Source organism: Moschus berezovskii, chromosome X (assembly GCF_049115385.1).
Source record: "Moschus berezovskii isolate FMDL1 chromosome X, NW_MosBer_1.0, whole genome shotgun sequence".
Taxonomy (NCBI): domain Eukaryota; kingdom Metazoa; phylum Chordata; class Mammalia; order Artiodactyla; family Moschidae; genus Moschus; species Moschus berezovskii.
In genome coordinates, this window is record NC_142488.1 from 76,505,517 (window position 1) to 76,527,009 (window position 21,493).

The window sequence follows — 21,493 nt, forward strand, 5'->3', positions numbered from 1 at the left end:
AAGAGCATGATAAGGAAATGTTTATACAGGCAGGGAGCCAGAATAGACTATTCGTTTTTATGTTTTGGTTCGTGAGAGAGGACATGTTTTCCTATCTATGAGCTCAGAAAAACACTGTTCTCTTCCTTCAGGTGTAGACTTAAAATACTGTTAATACATCCTATAGTGTTTTTAGCCATAAGTAACCAACAGGTTATATTTCTAAAATTGTTCAGGTTTTCAAACAAATATTTCTATAAAGTTAGTCACATTTTTAGACATTTTGTAAAGAATGACAACAAATGTGCATGAGGAGACTGGTGACAAGTTACTTTTCCTTAATGAACCCCCTTCAAATTTTCCATAAGAACACCAAAATAGATCATAATGAATTCCTTGTTACAAATTCTTCTAGGACAAAATGTCACATTTTTAGAAGTGGGCTGCCAGGAAATAATATCTAACAGAGGGTGCGGTGAGTAGAATTTAGAAGCAAGTGGACTTTGCTTTTGTCCACTTGTTTGAACTTAAAAGCCAAAGCTACTATACTTCAGTTAGGAAGGATCTGGGTTAGATATTTGCAAGTCCAGGCGGGAAGGCTGGGAGTTTGCAAATCTAGCAGCTGGAGTGTGTTGTGGTAGCTGCTTTCCTGTGCTAAGCTGATTTACTTGTTTAAGGTCTGACCTCATCATCCTGTCGGTATGGGTTCCCACCTACACTGTTAGCTGCTGCTTTCTGCTTCAGCTGGAAAGCTGGAAGTATTCGCAATGTACCACAAACAGTGGGGGAGGGGGGAACAAGAAAGGCTGCTCTCGACACTTGTGCTTTTGTTAGTCCTACAGAAGAGGCAGAGAAACAAGAGATAACAAAGGCTGTTTCCTTTCTGTGAGAGAAGGCTTTCGTCTTTCCTCCTGCAACAATGTCAGTGTCTGGCAAGAAAGAGTTTGATGTGAAACAGATCCTAAGGCTACGCTGGAGATGGTTTAGTCATCCTTCTCAAGGCTCACCCAACATTGGAAACTGCCTTCAGCAGGAAGGATATGAGCATAGAGGGACCCCGGTTCAGGGCAGATTGAAGAACCACTCTCGAGACAGAAGTGGACTGAAGAAAAGCAACAGTCCTGTCCACCACAGCATACTACCACCCGTGCCAGAATTGGCCCCTGCCCATCAAAGAGCCCTTCAGAACCGGCACTCACGAAAACTGATAGAACGTCTTCGAGCAAATGAAGATACTCCTAAAGCAGTTCCAGGGAATTTGTTCAAAGGAGCTTATGAGAAACGCTCACAAAATGTGGAGATGATGGCTGATGACAATACAGAAGATTCTACATCAGGGTAGGAGTTTTTGAACACATAACAAAGTCATAACTTAGATTAACTTATACTCTAAAGTGCTCATTTAGTGTTTAAATAAAAGTTATAATAATTTTTGAATTTGTATGCAGCCAATCGGGGTGTCCAAGTAATCCCTGTATCTAAGTCTATAAAGGAATATAGTCATAGTACATACTTTTGGTAATTAATGGGAAATATGCTTTAGAGTTGTGAGTTTAGTTTCTCTATTCCATTCTGATACTGTTAAAAATTCTGTTTCCGGTTTTAGAGATTAAAAATTATTATAATTGTTACTTTTCTGTAAATATCCTCTGTGGCTTGAATGTTCAGATAGTTGTGTTTCTTTCTTTATTTTTTTGTAAAATTGTGATGGATTACATAGAACTCTTTCTGACTTTGTCAGGCCAGCTCTGACTGCTCAGCACATCCTTGTCTATTCCTTAGTACATCGTTGCCATACTGATGCTTGATAAATATTATCTTTATGTGAGAGTATGGAACAGTTTCCTTTGGCATTTGAGATTTATTTCAAGTAGTATTAGATTCCATAGCTAGCTTGCATTTATGAAAATATTTTGCATAAAACAAGTAATGAAATGCTGCTTATGGCAGTGAGAACTTAAGGTAGGAAATGGAACATATCAACTATTTTAGGATATTAAAATGTAATAAGAAATGATAATAAAGTATTGTGTAAGTATAGCTCATAAAATATTTGACCTTATTTTTATTTTTGTGTCTACCAGTATTGTTTGATTTTGTTTTATATTTTGGTTTTTTGGCCACAAGGGGTGTGGGATCTTAGCTCCCTGACCAGGGATCAAATCCCCATATCCTTCATTGAAAGGTGGAGTCTTCACCACTGGACCACCAGGGAACTCCCACACCAGTATTGTTTGAATAGAAGAAAAGTATGTTCCCTCCTCTAATGCTAACATAACTTAATCTAGTATATCTTCACTTTATTTTCCTTTTTTCAATATCAGATTTTATTTCCTTAACATGCTGAAGACACAACTAATGATTTTGGTAATGCAATTACAGTGTAAAAGGCTATAGTAAAAAAGGTGGCTTAAATTTCATAGCAGTTCAATACGAAAGTATGCTAATGTATTTAGAAATCTGGATATTTTTTATACTGTCTATAAGTGTGGGTTTCCCCTGTGGTTCAGATGGTAAAGAATCTGCTTGCAATGCAGGGGACCCAGGTTTGATCCCTGGGTTGGGAGGATACCCTGGAGAAGGGCATGATTTACCCACTGCAGTATTCTTGCTTAGAGAATTCCATGGACAGAGGAGCCTGGTGGACTACGGTCTAGGGAGTCACAAGTGTAGATGAGAAAGACCGGCAAATTTGCTTCTAGATAAAAGTTTTTTCAGTATATCTGCCTTGACAGTTCCTTGCTTCCATGATTTCTAAGTATAATTAGTAGAAATAAAACAACATAATAATATTATGACAAAAGGCAAATCAACTGTGCAAAATGATGCTTTACAGGAACTCAGGCTTTCTATATGAAATGTAAAAAATTGGGGATTACAGGTTGTATTTAGTACAAATACTTGGATTTTGAAAATAATATGTAGTCCATACTTTAGATGAAGGGGTTTTCAAATATCCCCCCTTATCATGAACAACAATTTAAAAAACTGCTAAATTTGGAAGTTAATATTAAATACATCTGACTGTTTTGTGGGCTTCCCTCATAGCTCAGTCAGTAAAGAATCTGCCTGCAATGCAGGAGAGCTAGGTTCAATTCCTGGATAGGGAAGATCGCCTGGAGAAGGAAATGGCAATCCACTCCAGTATTCCTGCCTGGAAAATCCCATGGACGGAGGAACCTGGTGGGCTACAGTCCATAGGGTCGCAAGAGTCAGACACAACTTAGTGACTAAACCACTGTTGTAGGGAAATTAAATTATCCACTGTGAATTCCTGACAAAATTTTTTTGAGGATCCCTAAATTGATTTTTCCGGAGAAGGCAATGGCAAGCCACTCCAGTACTATTGCCTAGAAAATCCCATGGATGGAGGAGCCTGGTAGGCTGCAGTCCGTGGGGTCGCTAAGGGTCGGACACGACTGAATGACTTCACTTTCACTTTTCACTTTCCACTTTCACACATTGGAGAAGGAAATGGCAACCCACTCCAGTGTTCTTGCCTGGAGAATCCCAGGGACGGGGAGCCTGGTGGGCTTCCGTCTATGGGGTCACACAAAGTCAGACACGACTGAAGTGACTTAGCAGCAGCAGCAAATTGATTTTTCAGCATGAGAATATATTTACAGTAAGTTAGCTGCTAAATGAAAATGCCAGATAAAATGTCCAATATAAAGTGTCACCAAGTAATATTTTTAAAATATATTTCTCCTTTTATTCTTTACAGTATTCATATTCTAAAAAAGTTACATTAAATATGCTATGGTTACAGTGCAAAGTCAATATTTTATTAAAATAAATACAAGAAGTGGTTTTATAGCTGTGCCAGGAATATTTTAAGCAGAAGAGAAGAGGTAAATTGAGCACTTAATTAATTGAAAATGATGGTTTATTAATCTATCATTACCCATTCTGAATTATTTCATCTTGGGTAAAGAAAGTCTGATAAGGAACTTTCTTATTTCCCACTTCTCCAATGCCTCTTTTTAAGCAAAATTGGGGAGCAGGAGGAAAAGATCTTGCAAAGTTGGCAGCAAACTACTATCCCCTCAGTAGAACTCTTGTGGTTAAATAACAAACAAAAACGGCAGTCAGTGTGGAGAACACAAGGTGAGTTCTAAGTAAGCGTGCTTAAGTCATCCTGTGTTCTACCAATATTGCAAGAAATAGAGATTGGACTAGTTTACTAAAATATAATATTGTTGAATAACCTATAATTAAATCTAAAACAGTAAAGCCAAGATATTAAAGTTATATTAGTACATTGGCTAGGGAATTTTAAAACCCAAATACATTCTATGTAATTGAAATTTAAGTTTGTATTTCATTTAGGAGCAGCTCTGTATCATGGTCCCACACTGTGAGTATGCACGTATCAGCATGCTTGTCATCAGAGGCCTAGGCTCAATTATCATCTCCTTTGTGCTCTCAGTTCAGTCAGTTCAGTCACTCAGTCATGTACGACTCTTTTTGCCCTAGTTATGTACTAACTCTGCATCTTTGCTTCCCATAACAAGCTTGCTCAATGTTCTTTCTTTTCTGATATCATCCTTAGAATTCAACAAATCAAACTATTTTGACTGTATTATGATCATGATTTTATATGATAGAATATTGTTATACGGTTATATATATATATATATAAACTGCTCATAAAGAGATGATTGTGTAAGTACCCAGGAGTATAAAGTTGTTAAACTGCATTTGCTAAGACAAATGTGGTTATCTCCTCATTTTGCTTGACAATATTGAATAAAATACTGATGACCTGTGTATGGGCCCAGAACAACATTCCCTGATACAAAGTTGAAGATTCACAGGGATGTTTAGTTTTAAGGAATTAACAGCAATTGGGATCATACTCCCACCTTATATGTTTTTGTGTAATTTGCTATTTGTATGATATATGATTTTGTGTATCTTTGGCAGTATTACTCTGTTAGACAAGCAACAAAATTCCCTTCATTTTACACCTTTTTGATTTTCAAGTGAGGTGTGCCTAGGAAAGAAAAAGGAAGATGTCACTGTAAATTGTGATATCCTGAAGAAGGGGGGATTGAATGAATAAGACTTAGAATTCATTAATAATTCATTCCAAAAATATTGAGCACCATTGCGTGTCAGGTACACTTCTACATACTGGAAATATATAGGATCAAAACAAAGAACGTGTTTTCATAGAGTATACATTCTAATAAGGAGAGAAACAATAAAAATAAACCAAATGTAGCACTTTTGTAGTTGTAAGTAGTATGAAGAAAAAATAATTAGAAGGAAATGAGAGAAGAAAGGATCCTATTTCAGATAGGGAAGGGCTTTCTGATGAGGTAACATTTGAGCAGAGATCTAAATGAAGTGAAAGGGCAGACATGAGGATGTCTGATACAAGAATTCAAAGCAAGTGAGAGGTTACTGCTGCTGTGTCACATGGGAGTCCATAACCTCCATTCATTTTTTTTCTTATTCAAATCAATACCACATGTCCCCACACAATCCATTGATTGATGTTTCAAACATTCTTATTTTTTTAAATTTATTTATTTTAATTGGAGGCTAATTACTTTACATTATTGTATTGGTTTGGCCATACATGGACATGAATCTGCCCTGGGTGTACATGTGTTCCCCATCTTGAATCTACCTCTCTCCCCATCCCATCCTTCTGGTTCATCCCAGTACCCCAGCCCCGAGCATCCTGCATCATGCATCGAACCTGGACTGGCGATTTGTTTCACATATGATAATATACATGTTTTAATGCCATTCTCCCAAATCATCCCACCTTTTCCATCTCATATACAGGGTTATCGTTGCCATCTTTCTAAATTCCATGTATATGCATTAGTATACTGTATTGGTGTTTTACTTTCTGGCTTACTTCACTCTGTATAATAGGCTCCAGTTTCATCCACCTCATTAGAAGTGATTCAAATGTATTCTTTTTAATGGCTGAGTAGTACTCCATTGTGTATATGTACCACATCTTTCTTATCCATTCGTCTGCAGATGGACATCTAGGTTGCTTCCATGTCCTGGCTATTATAAACAGTGCTCCGATGAACACTGGAGTACATGCGTCTCTTTCAATTCTGATTTCCTCGATTAATGTTTCAAACATTCTTAATTTAAGTGGTGAAATCAAACATATGTCCTGCCTGTTGCTTATTACAGTGACTTTAAGATTACATGCGTATCCTCATGGCCACAGAGGTGACTTTCCAGTCATCTTTTAATCATGGTGCCATTTTGTTCTCTGGGGATCTGTCTATTCAGCCAGCTGACTATATGCTTCAGGTACAGAGGAGGCCCCATGCCCTTTGTGAAAATGGACACATGATGGTTTATTTGTTTTCTTCACAAAACAATCCAGATAGGTCCAAACCAAATGCATTGTGTGTCTTCATACTCAACAAAAATCCACCTATTCCATAATATGGAATATGCTTGGGAAATATTTACACATAAAAGAAATCTTAAATAATGATGCTTACTGTAATATATTTTCTCATAAAGTAGGAAGTAAGGTATGTGAGTATTTATGGGGAGCACTTTCCAGAAAGACAGAACTGCAATTTCAAGAGCCCTGAAATGGAGTGTGCTTCATATGTTCAAACACAAGAAGGCTAGTGCAGCTGGAGTAGGGCTTACAAAGGGGAGATTAATAGCAGATAGCTTTGAAAAGGGAACAATAACACAGCGTTAAAAATAATAAGCATCTTTTATAGACATTTACTATGTTCCAAGCACTAAATACACGTATTGTCTCATGTTCCCAAGAAAATTTTTGAATGCAAAGAGTGTTCACGTCATTCTCTGGGTACTATTTTATTGGATATCTGTTGCTGTTGCATCTTCTTTCAAGACAAAATTATGTGGCTTTATAAAGTTCAGAGTTAGTCTTGCTTTACTTAATTTTATACTGCATTACTGAGTAGAAATTGTTACTTCAAAGGAAAGAATATGGAACAAACTACAATTTTATTGTTGTTCATAGAAAGTTTAAGATTAAATCCCTATGTCTATGGGTTAAAATGTACCACACAAAACTACACAAGTTATTCGATTGTTTTATTAAACTAACTCCTCTGTCTATCGAATTCTCCAGGCAAGAATACTGGAGTGGGTTGCCATTCCCTTCTCCAGGGGATCTCCCTGACCCAGGGATTGAATCCGGGTTTCCTGCATTGCAGGTAAATTCTTTACTGTCTGAGCCACCAAGGAAGCCCTATTTACATGTATGTTATAGACACACATGTGCATGTGTATAATATACACATGCACATATATGCACACATATATACATGTATGTATATACGTATATATGTATATCAGTGTGAAATTCTTACATTTGAAGGAGATAAAAACTAAAACCGTGGTAAAGGATTGGGAAACATTGAGTCCTTAATAAAGAAACATAAGTCAGTGTTCTACAAGCTGAACCTGAAACATCATGTTCCATAAAGCAGAAAATCCTCAAAAAAAATAGTCATGGGATTATGTTGAAGGGACACAGGAGCCAACTGAAAAAGTTCTCAATGGCCAAAGCTGGAACAATTTTAACAAACAAAAAAAAGTATTATAAACCTAAGTAAAAAATAAACATTCATAAATCTGTATTGATATTGATCAATGACTAAATAAATAAATTAGAGAAAAAACAAATATCTTATGCAGAAGAATTCCAAGTAATTTTTGTACATACTCTTCCTCAAGGAGGTGGAGCTGTATACTGTGCCTTACGTGTGGGCTGCACACGGTGATATCTTTTAAAAAAGTGAGTATAGTCTGGAAGCGTTGTAGGGGAAGAATACATTTACAGTGGAGAAACTTGAAGAATACTTGTCTCAGTCAGGTAATCTAGGTTAACATGAAAACTGCTTAGTTATGTTGACAGTATATATACTTGGTATGATGTGATGAGAATGGCACTTAACTTCTGTCCTCTACCTCCAAAAACTCATCGTTCCCATCCCAATCTAATCATGAGAATAGCATTTACTGCTGCTACTAAGTCGCTTCAGTCGTGTCCGACTCTGTGCGATGCCATAGACGGCAGCCCACCAGGCTCACCTGTCCCTGGGATTCTCCAGGCAAGAACACTGGAGTGGTTTGCCATTTCCTTATTAGACAGACCCAAATGGGAGGCCCTTTTTTTTTCCTAAACACTTGGTCTTTAGTACTTAAACTGTCAATATCACCATAAACAAGGAAAGTCTGAGAAACAGTCACAACGAAGAGTAGCCTAGGAAGACATGGTGAATAAATGGAATAATGGAACACAAATAGGACTTTAGATAAAAACTGAGGCAATATGAATAAAGAATGGACTTAAGATAATAATGATGCATGAAAATTTGTTAATTAATTGTAACAAATGTGCCAGACTAGTGTAAGATATAATTAATAGGGGAAATTGGATGTGTGCTTTATAGGGACTCTATGCTATCATTATACTATCACATTTTTCTTTAAAAATGTACAATATTTTAGCAAAGGATATCCTGTAAGGTAAGGGAGTTAGAGAAGGCGAGGTTCAGAAAAAGAACGGCACTTTACAAGAACAGATCACCTTTAATGAGGCGAGAAGGGGCAGCAGTCAGATTAGCGAGGTGCTGCACTTACCCAAGAAAAGAGTAAGTATATATAGGCATGTATGTGGAAAGTTACTGTCTTAAAGGGGCCTGTTCTTCTCTAAGATTGTTCGGAGTAGTTATCTCTTGAACGGCCGGGGCAAGGAATTTTGGAAATCAGCCAGAGGCTGGACCGTAATCAACCTTAATGTCTACTTTTTTTTTGGGGGGGGTGAGAGAGTTCTTTGTTTTGCATAAAATGGTGGGAAGGACCTGGAGGGGAGTTTTAACTCCAGCCTATTTTGAGCCATGTAACTTTCCTTCATATCCAATAAATAGATTTCATAAATAAACACTAGGAGACCACCTAGTTATAAGAATTTAATACATGTTGTTATTTGTTTTGCTTATTTTTATTCTTTGGCAACTGATTAGAAGGATACCAAATCAGAATCAGTGGGCTGTTATTAGGTTGGTGCAAAAGTAACAGCAGTTTTGGACTCTGAATTTCAAATCATCAGAACTAGGCTCAGATGCATCTTTATTAATCAAAATAGGAGCCATTACAATCAACACACACATTCTTTCAATAAGAAATGTTCGTTTATTCCTGTAGCAAAAAAAAAGATCCATGCTTCGAGATTTGATGAACTCTTGGAAAGCATTTTCTGTGTACTGCTGGTTGTGGAAGCATTTTCCCTGCAAAATAGTTGTCAAGATGCTTGAAGAATTGATAGTTGATGAGAGGTCAGATGAATATGGCAGATGAGGTAAGACTTCGAAGCCCAATTCACTGAACTTTTGAAACTTTGGTTGTGTGACATGCACACACATGTCATGGAGAAGAATTGGACCCTTACTGTGAACCAGTGCCAGCTGCAGGTGTTACACTTTTTAGTGCATCTCATCAATTTGCTGAGCATACCTCTCAGATGTAATAGTTTCACTGGGATACAGAATGCTGTAGTGGATCAGATGGGCAGCAGACCACCAAACAGTGACCATTATCTTTTTTATTGGTGCAAGTTTGACTTTGGGAAGTGCTTTGGAGCTTCTCAATCCAACCATTGAGCTGAATATTGCTGGGTTTTGTATAAAATCCACCTTTGGGCGAACATCACAATCTAATCAAGAAATGGTTCGTTGTCGTGTAGAATAAGAGAAGACAACACTTCAAAACAACAACTATTTTTGATTTGCAGTCAGCTCAGGATGCACCCACTTTTTGATCTTTTTCACCTTTCCAATTTTCTTCAAATGCCAAATGACCATAGAATGATCAACACTGAGTTATTGGGCAACTTCTTGTGTAGTTGTAAGAAGATCAGCTTTGATGATGCTCTCAGTTGGTCATCGTCAATTTCTGATGGCCAACCAATATGTTCCTCAACTTCAGGGCTCTTGTCTCCTTTGCAAAACTTCTTGAGCCACCACTGAACTGTGTTTTCATTAGCAGTTCCCAGGCCAAATGACTTGTTGATGTCGCAAGTTGTCTCCACAGCTTTATGACCCATTTTGAATTAGAATAAGAAAAATGCTTGAATTTGCTTTTTCCTGACATCATTTACATAGTCTAAAATGCATATAAAGTAAACAGCAAGTAATAATTCACTAGCAAAATCATAAAGCAAGAAACGTACGTTAAACTGATGTATAACATAACCACAGTCAATTAAGAATGTATCCCAGTATCAAATGTCAAAGTTCAGCAATGCAAAACCAAAATTACTTTTGCACCAACCTAATACCTCTTTTATGCAAAAATCCTGTACATTGGAAGCCAGATAATATCCTAAAGGCAATCCTAGGAAAATCAGCTAAAGTTATGATAACGACTAAAACCTATATGAAATTTCAGTTCCTATCCCAATCACATTGATTGTGTGTAACATTTGGTGTGGACCAATTTTTAAGGGCATCACAATTGATAAAGTCATAGTTGGAAACTCATTTTTATTTAAATCACTCCAGAATAAATGAATTAAAGTCAATCAGTCAATTCCAACTCTTTGCAACTCCATGGACACAGTCCATGGAATTCTCCAGGCCAGAATACTGGAGTGGGCAGCCACTCCATTCTCCAGGGGATCATCCCAACTCAGGGATCAAAGCCAGGTCTCCTGCACGGCAGGCAGATTCTTTACCAACTGAGCTACGAGGGAAGACCTTGAATCACTCCAGGACGCTGCGGATACTAATAAAGTGGCATGCATTTATTTGTGCTTTCAAACAAAATATAGTCGTCTATGTTTTTTTTAATTATTGTCATTAATATTTCTTTGTATTGCTGTCTGTGGTTTATATCTCCAAAGGAAAATAATGGCACACATAAAATGCAATTCTGTACATAAAATTTTTTATTACAACATGAAAAAAATTAAAGATACAGCCATTGAGTATATTTTATTCATGGTGATTACATTCCATTAAGATTATAATTTCACTTAAGAGAGTGAAAATGTATATCCATAGTGACTGAGAATTCAGTTCAGTTGCTCAGTCGTGAATGACTCTTTGTGACCCCATGAATCAAAGCACGCCAGGCCTCCCTGTCCGTCACCAACTCTCGGAGTTCACTGAAACTCATGTCCATCGAGTCGGGGATGCCATCCAGCCATCTCATTCTCTGTCGTCCCCTTCTCCTCCAGCCCCCAATCTCTTCCAGCATCAGAGTCTTTTCCAGTTAGTCAACTCGTCACATGAAGTGGCCAAAGTATTGGAGTTTCAACTTTAGCATCAGTCCTTCCAAAGAACACCCAGGACTGTTCTCCTTTAGAAAGGAATGGTTGGATCTCCTTGCAGTCCAAGGGACTCTCAAGAGTCTTCTCCAGCACCATAGTTGAAAAGCATCAATTCTTCGGCGATCAGCTTTCTTCACAGTCCAACTCTCACATCCATACATGACCATGGGAAAAATCATTGCCTTGACTAGACGGACCTTTGTTGGCAAAGTAATGTCTCTGTTTTTTAATATGCTATCTACCTAGGTCATAACTTTCCTTCCAAGGAAAGCGTCTTTTAATTTCATGGCTGCAATCAGCATCCGCAGTGATTTTGGAGACCAAAAAAATAAAGTCTGACACTGTTTCCCCTGTTTCCCCATCTATTTCCCATGAAGTGATGGGACCAGATGCCATGATCTTTGTTATCTGAATGTTGATCTTCAAGCCAACCTATTCATTCTCCTCTTTCACTTTCATCAAGAGGCTTTTTAGTTCCTCTTCACTTTCTGCCATAAGGGTGGTGTCATCTGCATATCTGAGGTTATTGACATTTCTCCCAGCAATCTTGATTCCAGCCTGTGCTTCTTCCAGCCCAGCATTCCTCATGATGTACTCTGCATATAAGTTAAATAAGCAGGGTGACCATATACAACCTTGACATACTCCTTTTCTTATTTGGAACTAGTCTGTTGTTCCATGTCCAGTTCTAACTGTTGCTTCCTGACATGCATACAGGTTTCTCAAAAGGCAGGTCAGGTGGTCTGGTATTCCCATCTCTTTCAGAGTTTTCCACAGGTTATTTTGATCCACACAATCAAAGGCTTTGGCACAGTCAATGAAGCAGAAATATATTTTTTTCTGGAACTCTCTTGCTTTTTCTGTGATCCAGCGGATGTTGGCAATTTTATCTCTGGTTCCTCTGCCCTTTCTAACACCAACTTGAACATCTGGAAGTTCATGGTTCGTGTATTGCTGAAGCCTGGCTTGGAGAATTTTAAGCATTACTTTTCTAGTGTGTGAGATGAGTGCAATGGTGTGGTACTTTGAACATTCTCTGGCATCGCCTTTCTTTGGGATTGGAATGAAAACTGACCTTTTCCAGTCCTGTGGCCACTGTTGAATTTTCCAAATTTGCTGCCATATTGAGTGCAGCACTTTCACAGCATCATCTTTCAGGATTTGAAATAACTCAACAGGAATTCCATCACCTCATCTAGCTTTGTTCGTAGTGATGCTTTCTAAGCTCCCCTTGCCTTCACATTCCAGGATGTCTGGCTCTAGGTGAGTGATCACACCATCGTGATTATCTTGGTCGTGAACCTCTTTTCTGTACACTTCTCTTATGTATTCTTCGCAACTCTTCTTAATATCTTCTGCTTCTGTTGCTGCTGCTGCTAAGTCACTTCAGTCGTGTCTGACTCTGTGTGACCCCATAGACGGAAGCCCACCAGGCTCCCCCATCCCTGCTTCTGTTAGGTCCATAAAATTTCTGTTCTTTATCAAGCCCATCTTTGCATGACATGTTCCCTTGGTATCTCTAATTTTCCTTAAGAGATCTCTAGTCTTTCCCATTCTGCTGTTTTCCTCTATTTCTTGTCATTGATCACTGAGGAAAGCTTTCTTATCTTTCCTTGCTATTCTTTGGAACTCTGCATTCAGATGCTTATATCTTTCCTTTTCTCCTTTGATTTTCACTACTCTTCTTTTCATAGCTATTTGTAAGGCCTCCCCAGACAGCCATTTTGCTTTTTTGCGTTTCTTTTCCATGAGGATGGTCTTGATCGCTGTCTCCTGTACAATGTCTCGAACCTCTGTCCATAGTTCATCAGGAATTCTATTAGTACCTTAAATCTATTTCTCACTTCCACTGTATAATCATAAGGGATTTGATTTAGGTCATACCTGAATGGTCTAGTGGTTTTCCCTACTTTCTTCAATTTAAGTCTGAATTTGGCAATAAGGAGTTCATGATCTGAGCCACAGTCAGCTCCTGGTCTTGTTTTTGATAACTGTATAGATCTTCTCTATCTTTGGCTGCAAAGAATATAATCAATCTGATTTCGGTGTTGACCATCTGGTGATGTCCATGTGTAGAGACTTCTCTTTTGTTTTTGGAAGAGGGTGTGTGCTCCGACCAGTGCGTTCTCTTGGCAAAACTCTATTAGCCTTTGCCATGCTCCATTCCGTACTCCGAGTCCAAATTTTCCTGTTGTTCCAGGTGTTTCTTGATTTTCCTACTTTTGCATTCCAGTCCCCTATAATGAAAAGGACATATTTTTTTTTGGTTGTTATTTCTAGCAGGTCTTGTCGGTCTTAATAGAGCCATTCTACTTCAGCTTCTTCAGCATTGCTGGTTGGAGCATAGGCTTGGAGTACTGAGATATTGAATGATTTGCCTTGGAATCGAACAAAGATCATTCTGTTGTTTTTGAGATTACATCCAAGTACTGCATTTCAGACTCTTTTGTTGACTATGATGGCTACTCCATTTCTTCTAAGGGATTCCTGCCCACAGTAGTAGATATAATGGTCATCTGAGTTAAATTCACCCATTCCAGTCCATTTTAGTTCACTGATTCCTAGAATGTCGACGTTCACATTTGCCATCTCCTGTTTGACCACTTCCCATTTGCCTTGATTCATGGATCCGACTATCCAAGTTCCTATGCAATATTGCTCTTCACAGCATCGGACCATGCTTCTATCACCAGTCCCATCCACAACTGGGTATTGATTTTGCTTTGGCTCCATCCCTTCATTCTTTCTGGAATTATTTCTCCACTGATCTCCAGTAGCATATTGGGCGCCTACTCACCTGGGGAGTTCCTCTTTCGATATCCTATCATTGTGCTTTTTCATGCTGTTCATGGGGTTCTCAAAGCAAGAATACTGAAGTGGTTTCCCATTCCCTTCTCTAGTGGACCACGTTCTGTCAGACTTCTCCACCATGACCCGCCATCTTGGGTGGCCCCACATGGCATGGCTTAGTTTCATTGAGTTAGACAAGGCTGTGGTCCGTGTGATCAGATTGGCTAGTTTTCTGTGATTATGGTTTAAGTTTGTCTGCCCTCTGATGCCCTCTCGCAACACCTACCGTCTTACTTGTAATGTACCATTGTGTTTTTGAATTGTAGTAAAATCAAGTTAACATAATATAATCTATAAGATAATAAAAAATTTTAAGTCTGTTGATATTCTGGAAACACATTGTGGGACATTAATGCAATGAATGTTTTACAAGAATAGGTAAATTCTCTATAAAGGAACAAAGAGTAAATATTTTGAGTTTTTCAGCCCATATAATCTCTAATGCTACTTCTCAACTCAGACTTTATCTCAAAAGCAGCCTTAGATAATAGGTAAATGAATGAGTGTGAGACTATTCCATTACGATCATATTTATGAACATTGAACTTGAAATTTTACATAATTTTCTTGTGTCCCTTGGATTCTGTTAACCAGTATATATATAAAATCCATTTTTAACTCACAAACTATACAAAACCGATGTCTGTCTGCGTTTGACCCATCGCTATATAGTTTGTCAACCCTTATTCTAGAAGTACTTTGTGAGACATGAAGGGAGTGTATTCCACAAGAAATAATCATGAAAATTCTGTCATTTTGACAGCATAAGCTGAAATACTTTCAGCCTTGGGTTTTCCCACTCACTGATTCTTGGTCTTATTTCAGTAGTGTTTTGATTTGACATTTTATTTAGATTCAGTTTTGTACGTCAAAGTTCTTTCACTACTATTAAAGAAGCTAAGATAATTCTGACTGAATATTTTTTTTTTTTTTGCACTGATACAAAAGAGGGATGGGATGGGGAAGGAGGTAGGAAGGGTGTTCATGATGGGGAACACACGTACACCTGGGGCAGTTTCATGTCAATGTATGACAAAACCAATACAATAATGTAAAGTAATTCGCCTCCAATTAAAATAAATAAATTAAAAAAAATAGTCAAGAAGGTATATTTATTAGAAATTATTCTCATGTCTGGAAAACAAAAATCACATGAAAGTAAAACTCCTTAAACTACTACGTCATTGATATATCAATAAACATTTAGAACGCATAATATATCCAAACAGCAGTTGAAGCGTGGGTTGGTGGTAGCCTGCTGCAGGGTCAGGGGGACTGAGTGCATGGGACATTTTGAAGGAGATCGACATTATTTTTATAATCTTCACCTTAGTTTGGCCTCAGGTCAAAAACCATGGAAGGAGCACAGCCACACCCATCAATAGAATATTGGATAAAAGATTTACTGAGCATGGCCCCACCTATCAGAGCAAGACCCAGTTTCCCCACAGTCAGTCTCTCCCATCAGGAAGTTTTCATAAGGCTCTTATCCTTATCCTTCAGACGGCAGAAAGAATGAGAACCACAATCACAGAAAACTAATCAAACTGATCACATGGACCACAGCCTTGTCTAACTCAATGAATCCATGAGCCATGCTGTGTAGGGCCACCCAAGACAGATGGATTGTGGTGAAGAGTTCTTACAGACGTGGTCCACTGGAGAAGGGAATGGCAAACCACTTCAATATTTTTGCCTTAAGAACCCCATTAATAGTATGAAAAGGTAAAAAGCTAGGACACTGAAATATAAACTCCCCAGGTCGGTAGGTGCCCAATATGCTACTGCCGATCAGTGGAAAATAACTCCAGAAAGATTGAAGAGAAGGAGCCAAAGCAAAAACAACACGCAGCTGTGGATGTGACTGGTGATGGAAGTAAAGTCTGATGCCATAAAGAACAATATTGCATAGGAGCCTGGAATGCTAGGTCCACGAATCAAGGTAAATTGGAAGTTGTCAAACAGGAAATGGAAAGAGTGAACATCGACATTTTAGGAATCAGTGAACTAAACTAGACTGGAATGGGTGAATTTAACTCAGATGACCAGTATATCTACTACTTCGATGCAATCTCAAAAACGACAGAATGATTTCTGTTCCTTTTCAAGGCAAATTATTCAATGTCACAGTAATCATAGTCTGTGATCAAGCCAGTAATGCTAAAGAAGCTGAAGTTGAATGGTTCTATGAACACCTACAAGATCTTCTAGAACTAACACCCAACAAAGGTATCCTTTTCATCATAGGGGACTGGAATGCAAAAGTAGTAAGTCAAGAGATACCTGGAGTAACAGGCAAATTTGGCCTTGAAGTACAAAATGAAGCAGGACGAAGGCTAACAGAGTTTTGCCAAGAGTTTTCTAGGCCACTGGTCATAGAAAACACCCTTTTCCAACAACACAAGAGAAGACTCTACTCATGGACATCACCAGATGGTCAATACCGAAATGAGACTGATTATATTCTTTGCAGCCAAAGATGGAGAAACTCTATAGAGACAACATAAACAAGACTGGGTGCAGACTGTGGCTCAGATCATGAACTTCTTAATGCCAAATTCAGACTTAAATTGAAGAAATCAGGGAGAGCCACTAGACCATTCAGGTGTAGACTAAATCAAATCCTTTACAATTATACAGTGGAAGTGACAAATAGGTTCTAGAGATTAATCTCATAGAGTGGCTGAAGAACTATGGATGGAGGTTTCTGAGGCAGTAACCAAGACCACCCTCAAGAAAGAAAAATTCAAAAAGTAAAATGGTTGTCTGAGGTGGCCTTACAAATAGCTGAGAAAAAAGAAGTGAAAGGCAAAGGAGAAAGGGAAGGATATACTCATTTGAATGCGGGAGAATAGCAAGCAGAGATAAGAAAGCTTTCCTCAGGGATCAATGGAAAGACGTAGAAGAAGACAATAGAATGGGAAAGATTAGAGATCTCTTCAAGAAAATTACAGATACCAATGGAATATTTCATGAAAGATGAGCACAATAAAGGACAGAAGTTGTATGAAACTAACGGAAAAAGAAGATATTAAGAAGAGGTGGAAACAATAAATGGAAGAACTATACAAAAAGATCCTAATGAACCAAATAACCACAATGGTGTGATCACTCACCTAGAGGAAGACATCCTGGAATTCAAAGTCAAGTGGGCCTTAGGAAGCATTACGACAAACAAAGCTAGTGGAGGTGATGGATTTCCAGTTGAGCTATTCCAAACCCTTAAAGATGATGCTGTCAAAGTGCTGCACTCAATATGCCAGCAAATTTGGAAAACTCAGCAGTGGCCATAGGACAGGAAAAGGTCAGTTTGTATTCCAATTCAAAAGAAAGGCAATGTCAAAGAATGTTCAAACTACCACATAATTGCACTCTTCTCACACGCTAGCAAAGTAATGCTCAAAATTCTCCAAGCCATGATTCTACTGTACATGAACTGTGAACTTCCAGATGTTCATGCGGGATTTAGAAAATGCAGAGGAAAGAGAGATCAAATTGCCAACATCCATTAGATCATCGAAAAAGCAAGACAGTTCCAGGAAAACATCTATTTTTGCTTTATTGACTATGCCAATGCCCTTGACTGTGTGTATCACCACAAACTGTGGGAAATTCAAGAGATGGGAATACCTGGCCACCTTACCTGCGTCCTGAGAAAGCTGTATGCAGGTCAAGAAGCAACAGTTAGAACTGGACATGGAACAACAAACTAGTTCCAAATTGGGAAAGGAGTACTTCAAGGCTGTATATTGTCACCCTGCTTATTTAACTTATATGCAGAATACTTCATGCGAAATGTCGAGCTGGATAAAGCACAACCTGAACTCAAGATTACCAGCAGAAATATCAATAACCTCAGATACACAGATGACACCACCCTTATGACTGAAAGCAAAGAAGAGCTAAAGAGCCTCTTGGTGAAAGTGAAAGAGGAGAGTGAAAATTTTGGCTTAAAACTCAACGTTCAGAAAACTAAGATCATGGCATCCAGTTCCATCACTTCATGGAAAATAGATGGGGAAAAAATGGAAATAGTAAGAGACTTTATTTTTGGGGCCTCAATATCACTGCAGATGGTGACTGAAGCCATGAAATTAAAAGATGCTTGTTCCTTGGAAAAAAAGTTATGACCAACCAAGGTAGCATATTAAAAATCAGAGACATTATTTTGCCTACAAAGGTCCGTCTAGTCATAGCCATGGTTTTTCCAGTAGTCATGTATGAATGTGAGAGTTGGACTATAAAGAAAGTTGAGCACTGCAGAATTGATGCTTTTAAACTGTGGTTTTGGAGAAAACTCCTGAGAGTTCCTTGGGTTGCAAAGGATCAAACCAGTCAATCCTGAAGGAAATCAGTCCTGAATATTCATTGAAAGGACTGATGCTGAAACTGCAGCTCCAATACTTTTGGCTACGTGATGCAAAGAGCTGACTCATTGGAAAAGACCCTGATACTGGGAAAGATTGAAGGTGGCAGGAGATGGGGACGACAGAGGGTGAGATGGTTGGATGTCATCACCAACTCAATGGACATGAGTTTGAGTAAGATCCGGGAGTTGGGATAAGACAGGGAAGCCTGGTGTGCTCCAGTCCTTGGGGTCGCAAAGAGTCAGACACGACTGAGCGACTGAACTGAACTGAACTTTGACAGAAAAAATGATGTATAAAACAACTACTTTCCAGTTGCTTGCATTCTAGTAGATAACATAAATATATTTACCAAGATTAGTAATATGAGATAAAATGTAATAAGTGCTACAATAGTAGCATGTCCAATAAGTCATAGATATTGATTGTACATTGTGAAGTAAATTTGAAAAATGCTTACAAATCTGTACGCTTTGTATTAAAAAAATATATATGAAACTGTACCTTTAGTCCTGGTATGTTAACTATTGCTATATTTTGTGTTTGTGTGATATATTTATTCCTTTGGCAATAATTAAGTGCCTAGTAGTTTCACAAAAAACAAGATGTTTCTCTATACTGGGAAATTGTTTATGCTAAGTTAAAGCCAGATACTTAAAGGGAGTATTGCAGACTTGGATTTGTTTTTAGAGTCCAGTGACATAATAGTTCATTCTTGCTTCTGGAGTCTTAATGGAAGTACCTTATGCTGGCAATGTGTAATTTGAAGAATATGAGAAAAACACCTTAAGTCTCACATATTCTGTCCTTATCTATCTTGCTAATTTCCACATTTTGGGGGGAAGATTACTTCCTTTTCTTCAAGGCAGTCATTGTAAATAGCCCTGAATTTTCTGCTAATGATTTTATAAAGGACCATATTTATTTGCATACCTCTACTCTATTTCCCACGTGTTGTTAGTTTAATTTTATCATAGTCCAAATAAGTTAACCATGAATCAAAATGGATCCTTAAATTTATCATAGTCCATTAACTGCTTAAATTACTAGAATATTAAATTACTGCTTAATAGCTAGATATTGTTACTTGTAAACAATGTCATCCCAGAAATCCACTTTAACAAATAAGAGAATGCTACTGCTAAGTCGCTTCAGTCGTGTCCGACTCTGTGTGACCCCATAGACGGAAGCCCACCAGGCTCCCCCGTCCCTGGGATTCTCCAGGCAAGAACACTGGAGTGGGTTGCCATTTCCTTCTCCAATGTGTGAAAGTGAAAAGTGAATGTGAAGTCGCTCAGTCGTGTCCGACCCATAGCGACCCCATGGACTGCAGCCTACCAGGCTCCTCCATCCATGGGATTTTCTAGGCAAGAGTACTGGAGTGGCTTGCCATTGCCTTCTCCGAAATAAGAGAATATTTTAATTTCATTAAACATGAGATAGAGATATATTTGGAAATATGATCCAAAATATAGAAAAGAAAATTTATCAATTTTAAAAATGACCACTATGGTTTGATAAATTGAAACCTGTATTAAGAAACAGTTAACATTTTTCTGGTATTGAAATACAGATATGTGCAAAGATATCTTGCCATAGTTATTTACTTGTAATGCATTGGCCACCAAGTTACAGATAGATGAATGTGCATTTTTGTAAGATTTTTCTAACATAATTTTTTAATCACATTATCAAAGTAAGATTAATTAGTCTTTAAATTAAGATCCATGTAAACTTATATAATGCTACTGTTAAAGCATCAGTCCTTCCAATAAATATTCAGTTACTTAGTTTACATAGAAAAGAAGTTGCTCAGTCATGTCGAACTCTTTGCGACCCCATGGACTGTAGCCCACCAGGCTCCTCGGTCCATAGGATTTTCCAGGCATGAATACTGGAGTAGGTTGCCATTTCCTTCTCCACTATTTTACATAATCTCAGTTATTTCCATGCTCTGACTGATATGAGTAATGCTGCTATGAACATAGGAATGCAGATATGTCTTTGAGATACAGATTTCATTTCCTTAGTAGAGAAACCTAGAAGTGGGATTGTTAGATCTATTTTTAATTTTTTGAGGAAACTCCAAGCTGAGTTTCATAACAGATGCACCAATTTTCATTCCTACCAAGACTGTACATGGTTGATTTAATTTAGAATTGACTGGTTTTATCTCCTGGCTGTCCAAGGAACTCTCAAGAGTCTTCTCCAACAACACAGTTTAAAATCATCAATTCTTCAGTGCTCAACCTCCTTCATGGCCCAACTCTCACATCTGTACATGTCTCCTGGAAAAACCATAGCTTTGACTAGAAAGACTATTGTTGACAAATGGCAAAACCAATGCAATAATGTAATTAGCCTCAAATTAAAATAAATTAATTAATTAAAAATATAAAATAAAAAATAAAAAACTGTCTAGGTTTGTCATAAGTTTTCTTCCACGGAGCAGACATCTTTTAATTTCATGGCTGCAGTCAGCATCTACAGTGATTTTGGAGCCCAAGAAAAGTCTCTCACTGTTTCAATTGTTTCCCCATCTATTTTCCATGAAGTGATGGGACTGGATGCCATAATCTTAGTTCTTTGACTGTTGAGTTTTAATCCAGCTTTTTCACTCTCCTCTTTCACCTTCATCAAGAGGCTTTTTAGTTCTTCTTCTTTTTCTGCCATTAGGGTGGTGTCATCAGCATGCATGAGGTTGTTGATATTTCTCCCAGAAATCTTGATTACCCATTTGATTCATCAACCTGGCATTTCACATTATGTATTCTGCGTATAAGTTAAATAATCATAAATTAAAAAAATAAAAAAGTAATCAGAGGGACAATATTCAGCCTTGAGGTACCCTTTCCCAATTTTGAACCAGTCCATTCTTCCATGTCTGGTTTTCCATGTTGCTTCTTGACTTGCACAAAGGTTTCTTAGGAGGCAAGTTAGGTGGTCTATTCCCATCTCTTGAAGTTTGTTGTGATCCACACAGTTAAAG

At 38.0% G+C, this 21,493-nt stretch overlaps 1 protein-coding gene across 1 annotated transcript in view; it reads left to right on the forward strand.

The window, feature by feature from the left end:
• The first annotated feature begins 757 nt into the window (after positions 1 to 757).
• KLHL4 (kelch like family member 4) overlaps positions 758 to 21,493 on the forward strand; it is a 121,814-nt gene continuing 101,078 nt past the window's right edge. The window contains exon 1 of the mRNA XM_055393582.2: positions 758 to 1,317. Coding sequence (XP_055249557.1) covers positions 899 to 1,317 — 419 coding nt within the window. The 5' untranslated portion in view covers positions 758 to 898. The remainder of the gene's footprint in view (positions 1,318 to 21,493) is intronic.